This window comes from Tursiops truncatus, chromosome 1 (genome assembly GCF_011762595.2).
Source record: "Tursiops truncatus isolate mTurTru1 chromosome 1, mTurTru1.mat.Y, whole genome shotgun sequence".
NCBI classification, from domain to species: Eukaryota; Metazoa; Chordata; class Mammalia; order Artiodactyla; family Delphinidae; genus Tursiops; species Tursiops truncatus.
Genome location: NC_047034.1, coordinates 157,780,222 through 157,793,545, shown reverse-complemented (window position 1 = coordinate 157,793,545; position 13,324 = coordinate 157,780,222). Strand labels below are relative to the sequence as shown.

General features: G+C 41.2%; 1 protein-coding gene across 1 annotated transcript; it reads right to left on the bottom strand.

Moving 5' to 3' along the window:
* Positions 1–7,426: 7,426 nt before the first annotated feature.
* Positions 7,427–7,772, bottom strand: LOC109550371 (protein FAM136A). Its single transcript, XM_019937725.3, is given in 2 exon segments — positions 7,427–7,465; positions 7,467–7,772. Coding segments are annotated over 2 exon segments (336 nt in total). The 5' UTR covers positions 7,764–7,772.
* Positions 7,773–13,324: the final 5,552 nt, after the last annotated feature.

Sequence of the window (13,324 nt, the reverse complement as noted above, 5' to 3'; positions counted from 1 at the left end):
TGTGGATTCTGTCTCCTGACTGAACCCTGATCTTGCTTTTTTTTCCTCCAAGTTTCAAGGAGTCATCCCAGCTCCAGGTACCCTTGCCGGAATGATAAATCGAGAGACCCAGGAAAGTACCTCCATCTCAACAAACTTCTCTAATCCAGCCCCATGTTCCATTCCTCTCCTCACTCAACACCCTCAATATCCATTCCCAGGTATGTTCTCTAGATTTCTCTTGCTACTTATTAGTCAGATCCTGCGGTTCCTTTTGTAAAAATCCAATTTCTCTAAGCAGAGATATTACCTCCTCAGGGGTGCCATGCTGGGACTTGACCTTAGGGATTAGTCTAGAAGTCACAAGAGAACGTAGTAGCAGGCCTTGAAGAGAGCAAGTGTCCTCTCACAAGGTATCTGCCTTAGGTGAGGCCTCTGCCTGTTCTCCAGGCAAGGAGGGGGAGCCTCTTACCCTCCAACAAAGGTGAGTGGGACACTTCTGCCACTCTAATCGTTGGGTCCTGGACCTGGTTGTCAGCCCTTTCTTCCCTCCAGCTGCAGAAGATTAGGAGATTTTTAAATGCTGTCATAGAAGTTTGCTTTTCATGCCATGACCTAGATTGGTAGTTGGCTAGTTAGTTACAGTGTATCATTTTCTTCATTCACCACATTAATGGTACTTAACAACAACAAATAAACACCACAAGGTCTTTTAAGTACCATTGCCTCCGTATCTCTCAGATGTTAGAGAGGCTATATAAACCATCACATCCCCTTACACTTGTATCCTAACCCCCATTCACCACAAGTGTCCTTATAACAGAGCTTCTACGACACGTCAAGGACTGTCAACAATGGGGTCTTTCTGTCATTGACTGGCAAGTGACCCCACTCTAGAATTCCATCGTAAGGACCTGCTTCCTAACACCACTTCTGGTACAACCTGTCCAGATTTGACAAGGATTTGAATTCACTTCGTTTATTTGAGAAGTGTCAGTTACTTTGGGAGAGAAGTGGGAGGTGATGAAGGAAAGGAAGACAACCAGGGAGAGTGTACTATTAAGCCAGCTACCGGGACTTCCCTGGTGGCGCAGTGGTTAAGAATCAGCCTGCCAATGCAGGGGACATGTGTTCGAGCCCTGGTCCGGGAAGATCCACATGCCACAGAGCAACTAAGCCCGTGCGCCACAACTACTGAGCCCACGCGCTGCAACTACTGAAGCTCATGCACCTAGAGCCTGTGTTCCGCAAGAAGAGAAGCCACTGCAATGAGAAGCCCGCCCGCTGCAACGAAGAGTAGCCCCTGCTAGCCGCAATTAGAGAAAGTCCACGCGCAGCAACAAAGACACAATGCAGCCAAAAAACAAACAAAAACAAAAACAAAAAACAAAAAAAACCCAGCTACCACAGTTGGTTATCAAAGCTTCATCCATCAGGGAATCTCTAGGAAATGGTACCAAACACATGCTTCAGAAATAACCCATGTGAGAGCTGAGGGAGCTGGGGTGTTTATATACCAACTCTGAGCATCATTGGTTAGGTGTGGAACTGACAGCATCATCTGAGCCACCTGATTACTTGTTTAAAATGCAGATTCCTGATTGGGGGAAACTATGAAGAGCATATGTAACTTCTCTGCAACTTCCTGAGAATCTATAATTATTTCAAAATTAAAAGTTAAAAAGATAGATAGGATGACCAGAGAAACCAGTTATATGGAAAACCAGTTATATTCAATTAACAGACTACATCATATACTTAATGTGTGTTTTGGGATTTCCTTTCGGTAAGCATGGGATACTATGGTGAAGAAGAAGCCCCTTTCGTATCCCACTGTAAATAAATAGATATGGTGGATAAAATATAACAAATGTCTTTTTAAATATATAGCTGAGATCAAAAGCTATAGGTAGAAAAGAGTCACCTGAGCATAATTGTAATCACAGTTTGTAATAATGTGGGTATGAGGGTTAAGTTTGTAATAAAAATGCAATGGTGGTGGTGGTGGTGTTTGGGAGAAACCTTAGCCAAGAAACTGAAAGAAAATTTGTCATGGAACAGGTTAAGCGAATGGAGCTTCTTGTGAAACTACCCATGGCACTCCTCTGCAGTTTAGGGCCCACGGGGCTTCTCTAGAAACAACTCTCACTAGTAAAATATTACAAAGAATGAGAAGAGAAAGACTCCTAGGAGATAAAGTCAGAAGATGAAACAACTTGGATAATTCACATGTTGTATTAGTTGGGTCCTCCAGAAAATACATGCAGGGATGGAGTTAGGAGTGCAAGGGGTGTATTGAGGGGTAATGCTTGTGAAGGATAAGACAGGAGGAAGCAAGATTGGGCAGTGAGAGCCTTGGACGTGATGCAGATCTGACCAAGTCTTAGCTAACCCAAAGGGGAATTACAGAGCAAATACTGCCCATTAGAGAAGTCCCATGTTGGGCAAAAATGGCGAGACTCTAGTACCCCGTTCGTAACCAGTCATTGCTTGGAGACTGTCAAGGAAGAGCATGGCCTCAACTCAAAAGCCAAGGCAGATCCTGAAGGTACTAACATCCCTAGGTTGTCAGCTAACTGCACCCCTTGTGGCTGGATGGCAAGTTTTTTAATGAAGGGAGATCTGAATGGTGCACAAGCCAAAAATTAGGGTAACAGAATAATCTTAAAGACTTTAATAGAAGTATGTTTAAAGAGATAGAATTAGGAATAGAAGGCATATGGCTTATGAAAAAAAGAACCAAATAGACATAGTAGAAATAAACTATCAGAAACTCATTTGATGTTTTGAGAAGTAGACTAGAGAGTAGAAATAAACTATCAAAATCTCATTGGATGTTTTGAAAAGTAGACTAGGCATAGGCTGGAGTGAGAATTAATAAACTCAAGTTGGTCTGAAGACATCACCCATATTGCAGCACATAGAGCAACACAAAAAGATGAAATTATGACAGCTAGTATAGAATATTAGCGGAGTGCATGGGCTCTGAAGCCACGCACCCAGGATTAAATTTCAACTCTATTACTTACTAGTTATAAGGCCTTAGGCGTGTGTGTGTTGTTTTTTGTTTTGTTTTGTTTTTTTGCGGTACGCGGGCCTCTCACTGCTGTGGCCTCTCCCATTGCGGAGCACAGGCTCCGGACGCGCAGGCTCAGCGGCCATTGCTCACGGGCCCAGCCGCTCCGCGGCATGTGGGATCCTCCCGGACCGGGGCACGAACCCGTGTCCCCTGCATCAGCAGGCGGACTCTCAACCTCTGCACCACCAGGGAAGTCCATTAGGTGTGTTTTTAAACCTCTCTGGGTCTCAGTTTTTCCAAAGGTAAAATGAAGATATACTAGTACCTACCTCATGGTATTGCCATTAGGATTAAATGAGTTTATAGTTCCTATCAACAAGTTATAGTTCTTATAGCACATAGTAAGTACTCAGTAAACATTATCAAATATTATAGAGGAATGGAAAATATGAAAGATAAATTAAAAGTCACGGTGGAGAAAACGAGAAGTTCCAACATTTATCTAATCAGTCCCAGAAGGAGACAGTAAGGAAGAAGCAGCATTTGAACAAATGATGGTGGAGAATTTTCTATACATGAAGAAAAATGAGCCCCTAAACTGAAAAACACTAAGTTCTGAGTAGGTTTTTAAAATGTCATCCCTAGAGATGTTGTAGGGAAATTAAAAAATCATAAAGATAAAGAAATAAATCTGAAAAGCTGCTATAGGGGAAACAGATTATCCACAAATGAATGACATTTGCCTGAAGCCAATTTCTCATCAGCAACAATAGATGCCAACGGAATAATAGCCTCAGAGTGATCAGAAAAACAATCCTACATCCAGCTAACCAGCATGTAGGCATGGGTGTAAAATAAAGAAATATTCAGATATACACAGACTGAGAGATAAGGGAATCTTATCTCAGACTTTTGCTCCAAAAATGTATGAAGGATGAACTTCAGCAAGAAGAAAATTAAACTCAGAGGAAAAGACTCCTCTACCAGTTAAGGTGGAATAACAAGAACCAGACTTACGTTCCTACCTGGAACAACTTGAAAAGAAAAGAAAAGAAAAAGGACAAAATATACGAAACAGTGGTTCTCAAGGCATTGGACATCAGACAACAAAGGGCAGTGATCTCTGAGAGATGGGAAACAAACAAAGTGAGCCCTACAATTGCTCTAGCTTACTGCCTAGAGAAAGTTTCCAGGTCACAGTGCAGGGAGAGGGAACTCAGACAGACCCTGCAGGTCTTCCTGAGATAAGGAGACAGAGCTGGGAGTCCAAGGAGGCCAAAGAAGTTAGAGTTCGCAGGACAAATTACCAGGTGGGGAAGAGATGCACAGTACTGCATATGAGGAAATGACCCAAGGCTGGGGAGAGAACCTCCCAGAAGGATTAGAGGAAAAAATTCTCAGAGTTCACATATAGCCAGGAACTGTGCCATTCCCACCAGCTAGAGTGGAAAATATCATTGAGTAGAGTAGTCAAAAGGGTTTTGCCTCAGTAGTGGGGAAAATTATCTCTAGACTAAATGCTACTCTAGTCCTGTCAAACAAGTTTAAAAGCAAGACTTTTGAAAGAGTCAAATTAGTCCCAAGTAACTTAACCATATCCAGAGCAAAGCTAAAGAATATTTATAGGAATACAAAAATTATTCAGCATCCAACAAGGTAAAATTCACAATGTCTGACATCCAATAAGAAAGTACCAGGCGTGTAAATAAACAGGGAAATACTACTTATAAGGAAGAGAAAAATCAACCAAAACCACCCAGAAGGACTTCCCTGGTGGTCCAGTGGTTAAGACTCCACACTTTCAGTGCAGGGGTTGCAGGTTTGATCTCTGGTTGGGGAGCTAAGATCCCACAAGCCATGCGGTGAGGCCAAAAAAAACAAAAACAAAACCACCCAGAAACGACACATGATGGAAATAAGAGACAAAGACATTAAAACACCTACTATAACTGAATCCCCTATGTTCAAGAAGCTAGGAGAAAGATTAAGCATGTTAAGTAGAGTCATGGAAGTTATAAAAAAGACCCAAATGGAATTTCAAGAGATGAGTACTATATGTCAATTATATCTCGATAAAACTGGAAGAAAAAAACGTTTCTAGAGATGAAAATTACGAAGTTTGGGTTGAAAAATACACTGAATGGGATTAATGACAGTTTTGATGTTGCAGAAGGAAAGATTTGTGAACTTAAAGACATAGCTATAGAAACTAACCAAAATAAAACATAGAAAGAAAAAAAAAGGACTGTAACGAATGAAATGAGCATCAATAAGCTGTGGGATAACTTTAAAGCAGCCTAAGATATGTACATTAAGAGGGAAAAGAGAGGAGGAGGGACAGAAAACAATTTGAAGAAATGTCTGAAAAGTTTCCAAATCTGATGAAAACTATAAACTCACAGATCCAAGAAACTCAATAAAACACAAACATAAGGACCGTAAAGAAAAATACACCAAGACACATCATATCAAACTGCTTAAGACAAGCGATAAAGAGAAAATCTTAATAGCCGCCAGAGTAAGAAGACGCACTGCATGCAGAGGAAGAAGAAGAATGACAGCCAGTTTTGTATTTGGAAACAATGCAAGTTAAAAGGCAACGGATCTTCAAAGACATGTAAGGTACTGAAAGAAAACTCTGCCAATCTAAGTTTGATAACGTAGATAAAATGGACAAATTCTTTGAAAGATATAAACTACCAAAGTCCATTCAAGAAGTAATAGATAGTCTGAACAACTCTACAAGTTTTAAATAAATGGAATTTGTAGTTAAAAACCTTTCCACAAAGAAAACTCCAGATCCAAATGGCTTCATTGAGGGATTCTTCCAAACATATAAAGAAGAAATAATACAAATTCTACACAAAATCTTCCATAATACTGAAGAGGAGGGAATACTTCCCGATTCATTTTATGAGGCCAGCAAATTGAATTCAACAATATATAAACAGGATACTACATGATGGTCAAAAGAATAATACATCCCAGCAGTGTAATCCACATAATTCATCATATTAACAGACTGAGAAAGAAAAGCCGTGTGATCATCTTAATATGCAGAAAAAAAAAACATTTTACAAAAGCCAACATCCTTTCTTTTTTTTTTTTTGAAGAAAAATTATGTCTTATGTATTTTTAAAACCAAACCACTAGGAAAATATATCACAGTCTTGAAACAGCAAACAGACAGGCTATATTATCATTTCAAGTAATAAGTTGGTAAAAACACAAGGTCCTTAATAAAACGATAAGGTGCCAGAACTGGGGCAGAACAATGCATGCTGCAAAAGTAGTATTTGGTAACGGAGGGCTGTCCTGTTTTTTGCTCTAAAGGAGTCACAGCTTGCCCCTGAGTTGCTTACTTTTTCTCCTTTGACCTTCGTGTTGCCAAGGGATTGTTTCAACAGAGCTCTGTTATCACAGGGGGCAAAGTAAGCAATCCTGGGTTTAGGCTTTCATTCTATTTTGTTTTATGAAAACCAGATTTTTCCAAAGCCAGTACTTCATAAGTCTCTTAATTAAGCAGCTAACAATTCCTCTTTCACTGTTCATTCTTGAATACTGGCATATAGCACAATCAAAATGCCCTTTCCCTTCAAGGGTGAGTGTCACTGCAAGATTGTCTTGTCACTCGCTGACTGTGCTGCCGACAGCCTCAGGGCTCATCATGGCTGCTAGTCAGAGGGAAGGTTTGCTTCCCCTACCAGTGTGATAGCGCTTCTTATAATTTGCAGGGTCTCCAGGCTGAAAGATGTCATGTGTGAGAATTTTAAGAAATGCACCTCCACATCCTGACGGCCAGAAATGAATATCTGCAAGGACCCTTTCAAAGTTTTTATCCAAACTACCTCTCCCAACTCTACATCTTAAAAGTAACTTCATGCCCTTGTATGTAAAACAAAACCACGCAAAACAAATCCCCAGAGGCCCCCTTTCCCCTTCTAAATTAGTGACCTCATGGATTTTGTTTTATTTCCAGTTTGTGGGAAATGTTGTAGTGATCCTTCTGGTAAACAGGAGGTTGGCAACAAACAGAAACACTTCTCCTCACACTCCACCAGCTCATAAGCAGGTCAGATGAACCTGCCAGCCTGTTGGTATCTTTGTACTAAGAGAATCTGGTACCTTGGAGGGCTCTGGTTTGGTACAAGGGAGGCTCCCTGTTGCCAGGAAAAGCACTTGCCACGTGAAATTCAGGCTCATAAAAACTCTCCTGTGCTATCTCTGACCCAAAGTTTAGCACCAGTTTTTTTCACTTTCTAGGATTCAAACACAAAGGAACCAGTGTCCAGAGGCAAGTGATATAGGGCTTAAACTTGCTGCCATCCTTAATTTCCTCATTCATAAACTTTCCTTAGAAAACCCAAATCCCCATTTCTCTTTTTAAATAGACTCCTGCCTTCAGCCCCGATGGCCAATAGCAGACATCTATTTCCCAATGGATGAAAGAGACTCCTTCATCTTCTTTTGTCATGGTTGGGATGAGGTTCTTGTGGTCATCTACACACGTGGTCACGCAACTCTCCAGCTGCCGCTTCACCTGAAGCTCTTTACTCCCCGCATCAATTGAATCTTTGGCTTTGTCGTTGCAATGCATAGTGCACCGGGCCAGGCGGTCCTGGAACTTCTCCAACTCGCTGGTCACCAGGGCCTGGGCTTGAGCCAGAGGGGCATGGCAGCGCTCAATGCACTGGTGCACTTGCTGCATGGACGCCTGGCTGTCCTCACAACAGCCGGCGCTGCACCGGAACATGAGACCCTGCATCTTCCGGATATTCTCTCTCTCCAGACTCTTCACCATAGAGTCCACTGCCTCCCGCACCCGGAGCTGCTGCAGCTCCGCCTTGGTGACACGGCGCTGCTCCGTGCCGCGCCAGCGCCCACATGGACTCCCGGGCACGAGCCCGCCCCCTCGCCGCCTCTTCCCCCAACATCCATTCTTGATTAAAACTCTCAATGCTCTAGAAATAGTAGTTCCTCAACTTGATAAAGGGCATTTATGAAAAACCTACAATTTCTATCATACTTCATGGTAAAAGATTGAATTCTTTCCCTTAAGATCAGAATCAAAGTAGAGATGTTTGCACGCATCACTTTTATTGAACATTATACTAGAGATTCTTGCCAGTGCTACTGGAAAAAACAACTGAGTTTAGTAAGGTTTGACACAAGGTTAATATGAAAGAATCCATTTTATTTCTGTTTATTAGCAACAAATAATCAGAAATTAAAACTTAAAACATTATTTACAATATAATATAATATATTAAATACTTGGAGATGAATCTGACAAAAGATGCGTAAGACCTATACACTGAATGCTGCAATGCATTGCTAAGAGGAATTAAAGAAGACCTAAATAAATGGGAAGTTATGTCATGGTCTTAGATTACAGGACTCAATATTGTTAAATGTCAATTCACCCAAAATTCATCTATAGACTCAACACAATCCTAATGAAAAGCCTAGCAGGTTGTGTGTGTGTGTGTGTGTGTGTGTGTGTGTGTGTAGAAATTGACAAGATAATTCTGAAGTTTATATAAAAATACAGAGGACATAAACTAGCAAAAACAACTTTGAAAAAGAAGAGGAATGTTGGAGGATTTACTATAAAGCTACAGTAAACTAGACAGTGTGGTATTGGTTTCAAGAGAGACAAATAGATCAGTGGGACAGAATAGAGATTCCAGAAATAGAGCCACACTTAGACAATTGGTTTTTGAAAAGATATGAAGGCAATTCAGTTGAGAAAGGATTATCTTTTCAAGAAATAATACTAGAACAACTGGATGTCCATAGGCAAAAAACAAGAACAAAAATAAGACTCAAAATGAATCACAGACTTAAATATAAGACATAAAACTATAAAATTTCTAGAAGAAAACATAGAAGAAATATTTTGTGTGTCTTGGATTAGGCAATGATTTCCTGTATACAATACTGAAATTTTTAAAGATTGGATATAACACACAAGAAAAAATTGGTAAATTGGATTTCATCAACATTAAGAAAAATCTGTTCTTTGAAATACACTGTTACAATAATGAAAAGACAAGCCACAGACTGGGAGAAAGTATCTGCAAATCACATATCTAATAAAGGACTTTTTTTTTTTTTTTTTTTGCGGTACGCGGGCCTCTCACCGTTGCGGCCTCTCCGGTTGCGGAGCACAGGCTCTGGACGCGCAGGCTCAGCGGCCATGGCTCACGGGCCCAGCCACTCCGCGGCATGTGGGATCTTCCCGGACCGGGGCTCGAACCCGTGTCCCCTGCATCGGCAGGCGGACTCTCGACCACTGCGCCACCAGGGAAGCCTCTAATAAAGAACTTTTATCCAGAATATAAAGAACTCTGAAAACTCAATAATAATAAAAAAAAACCCATAGCTCCCCACCAAATGGGTAAAAGATTTGCACAGACACTTCACCAAAGAATACATGTGGTTGGCCAGCAAGCATGTACAAGCATGTAAAAAGATGTTCGACATCGTTAGTCGTCATTAAAATGCAAATTAAAACCACAGTAAGATACTATAGTGCACCTATTGTAACATCTAAGGCCATTCAGAGTGCTGGTGAGGATGTGGAGCAAGTAAACCTTTCTTATGCTGCTGGGGAAATTGTCAAATGTACAACTATTTTGGAAAACAGTTTAGCAGTTTCTTAAAAAGTTAAACATACACCTACGACGTAACTCAGCCATTCCACTCCAAGGTACTTAAGAGAAATAAAACCATCGTTGCATAAGGATTTGTACACACATGTTCATTGCTGCTTTATTTATAATATCCCAAATTGGAAATAACTCAAATGTCCCAAATCAACAAGTAAATGGATAAACAAAATGTAGTATATCTCTACAATGGAATATTACTCAGCAATAAAAAGAAGAAGCTATTTATATATGCAGCAACACAGCTGAATCTCAGAATAACTATGCTGAGTGAAAGAAGATAGACAAAGAGTACTTACTGTTATGATTCCACTCAAATAAAATTCTAGAAAATGAAACTAATCTATAGTGACAGAAAGCAGGTCAGTGCTTTCCTGAGGATGAGGTGGGGCAGGGAGTGGAGGGAAGGAGGGAGAAATTACAAAGAGGCACAGGGAAACTTTTGGGGTGATGTTCATTATCTGGACAGTGGTGATGATTTCACAGGTGTATATATATGTCAAAACTTATCAAAGTTGCTCACTTTAATTTTTTTTATATAAATTTATTTATTTTTGGCTGTATTGGGTCTTCGTTGCTGCGCGCGGGCTTTCTCTAGTTGCGACTAGTGCGAGCTACTCTTCGTTGTGGTGCGTGGGCTTCTCATTGTGGTGGCTTCTCTTGTTGCGGAGCTTGGGCTCTAGACGCGCGGACTTCAGTAGCTGTGGCACGTGGGATCTAGAGCACAGGCTCAGTAGTTGTGGCGCACGGGCTTAGTTGCTCCGCAGCACGTAGGATCTTCCGGGACCAGGGCTCGAACCCATGTCCCCTGCATCGGCAGGCGGATTCTTAACCACTGCATCACCAAGGAAACCCCAAATTGCTCACTTTAAACACGAGCGGTTTATTACATGCCACTTATACTTCGATAAAGCTGTTAAAAAGAATCCCAGAAGAAAAGTGTGGGAAGCGAGAGGTGATGATGAACAAAGAAATTGGCAAACGTGTTAGTGAATCTAAATGAGCAATAATGATAATAATTATAAAATGGATTGAAAACATCTGATTTTGTATTGGTTGGTAGAAGTAAGGCAAGGGATTTTTACTCAACTCTCAATTTTAAGTGTGCATTATGTATACTTCACTTCCATGCTAGTGGAGAGAACAAAGAAAGGGGATTTTTGAAAAATCAATTCAAAAGAAGATGTGAAATAAGAAAAATGAAGTAAAGAAAAAGTAGGAAGTGACTGAAGTCACAGGAAAGGAGGTAGGAATAGTTTAATGCACTTCCTTAAAAATTCTTGTGGGAGTCCAGGAAGGCTTCCTGGAAAAGGGGACATTTATTTAAGATGGTGTTTTAAAGAATGAGCAGAAATATTATAATACATAGAGGGGGTTGCATAGCAAATGCACAGGGAGGTAAAAAGACATTCTAGAGGGACTAAAAAAAAAAAAAAAAAAAAAAATTCTAGAGTCAGCACATAGGCTGTGACCCCGGGGGAGGGCTGGAGGGGATGGGCAGGAGGCTGCAAACATGGTTTGGGGCCACTCACTGAGGGCCTTGAATGAGGGCAGTGAGGGACCACAGAAAGATTTTCCAATCAGAGGTGACTCTGGTTGGAGGGGTGTTTTTGATGCATCCGTTGAGGGCGGTATAGAAAATGAACTATCGCGGCAGTACTGGAGGCAGGGAGGGTGGTGAGGACGGTTGAGGGGAGACCATGGGGACAGAGGGAAGAGGTCATTTCTCGTTCCCCTACAACTCAGCTTCCTGGTCACCATCAGTGACAGGCCTTTCAGTACAAAGATGTCTCCAGGGAGCTGTGACTTCCAGGCTCACAGATGAGACTACGTTGAAGAGGATTGTTCTCCCAGCAAATCAGTGGCAGCACCATATCTGTGGAAACATGCTGTTTGAAAAGTGACCTAACTTCTGGGAATTCCCTGGCGGTCCAGTGGTTAGGACTCAGCGCTTTCACTGCTGTGGCCTGGGTTCAATCCCTTGTCAGGGAAATAAGATCTCACAAGCCATGTGGTGTGGCCAGAAAAAAAGTGACCTAAATTCTGACCTCCAGATCTGCCTTATGAAGTGAGCACAGCCAGCAAAGAGTCCTGGCCTTGAGTCTGAAGGCCTGCATTCTGGTGTCTGAGTCAGCACTGGCTCACTGTCTAACCTCGGCCAAGTCCCTTGCCCTCTCTGAACACCACCTAATCGATCAACTCCTGCCTCAAAGTGAGGGTGTTAGACCAGCAGGCCCTCCTTTGACCTTCACAATGGGCCAGCAGATCTGGCCCCGGTTCTATCTCTCCTTAATGTCCCAGCCCAGTAGCATGCGCTCCTAGTAGGGTCATACCCAATCCCACCACTGGGTTCTACCTCTTGGAGAAGGAAGACCCTCTGATTTCTTCCTTTCCTAAAATGAAAATAGCATTACTCTTTTCATTATAACAATGACATGGGTTCATTGTTTAAAATTTAAGCCATAAGAGAAGTATAAAGGAGAAAGTAAAATTCAAGTGCAATTCTATTACACAAAGGTAGTCACCATTAAGATTTTGACAGCAATCTTCCAGACAATTCCCTCTGTTCACACACACACACACACACACACACACACACACACACACACACACACATACACTTTAAATACCCACACACATAACTATGTGTAAATGAGCTCATAGTATTGATATTTTAACTATGCTGCAATCTAATCTAAAAAATCTAATTTTTTTCATTTAATAATATGTCTTGGAATCTATGTAAAAAATATTGTTATTAAAGTTTTTAAAAATGTTGATTACATACTCACATACAAATATACCATTATATTTATGCAAATGCATAAATGTGCTCAGCCGGAACATGGGCAAACCCTAGTCACCTCTTTAGTTTTTGTGAATCCCTATTTTTCTCTGTCAACGAATGGACCATGAACGCTACTACAATGAACATCTTTAAACATATGCCCTTTTGCATTTTTAGGAGAAATATTCAGATGTGGAATTGTTGGGTCCAAAATGTGAACATTAAAGTTTTTTACGTATATTGCTCATCTATCCTCCAAAAATTAGTACCAGTTCTCTCTTCTCCCAACAATATGAGTGCCCATTTCTCAACACGCATCTTTTTTTGGTAGGTGGCAGTTTTCGTAAGCAATGGAACTTACATACGAGGCTTGCCTTGGTCAAAAACCTTTTTTAACAGAAGGCATTATCCATTTCTAATCTAATAGGTGAACATGTCACTTCATTGTTTTTATTTTCATGCCTTGGGTTATTAGTGAAGTTGATCATCTGCTTATTAACTAGTTGGATGGTTTGTTTTGTGAAATGACCTGTTTATGTCCTTTATCCATTTTTCTGTTGGGTTTGTCTTTTATTGTTTTTTAAGAGCTCTTTGTATATTAGGGATTTAACCTCAGACCACCTGGTTTTTCAGGGTCCCTAGAGTTGGGCAACATGGTCCCCTGCAGTCAGATTCCCAAGAGACTGGAGCAATTCTGCCTCTGGTCAGCGGAGGGCAGCAGTGGGCAAGATTCACTTCCAGTCTGGACACACACACACACACACACACACACACACACACACACGCGCGCGCGCGCTCTCACACACCACGAAGACCCTTCCAGAGAGCTTCTTGGTCCACTGACTCTTAAGGGCCCCCCAACACAGA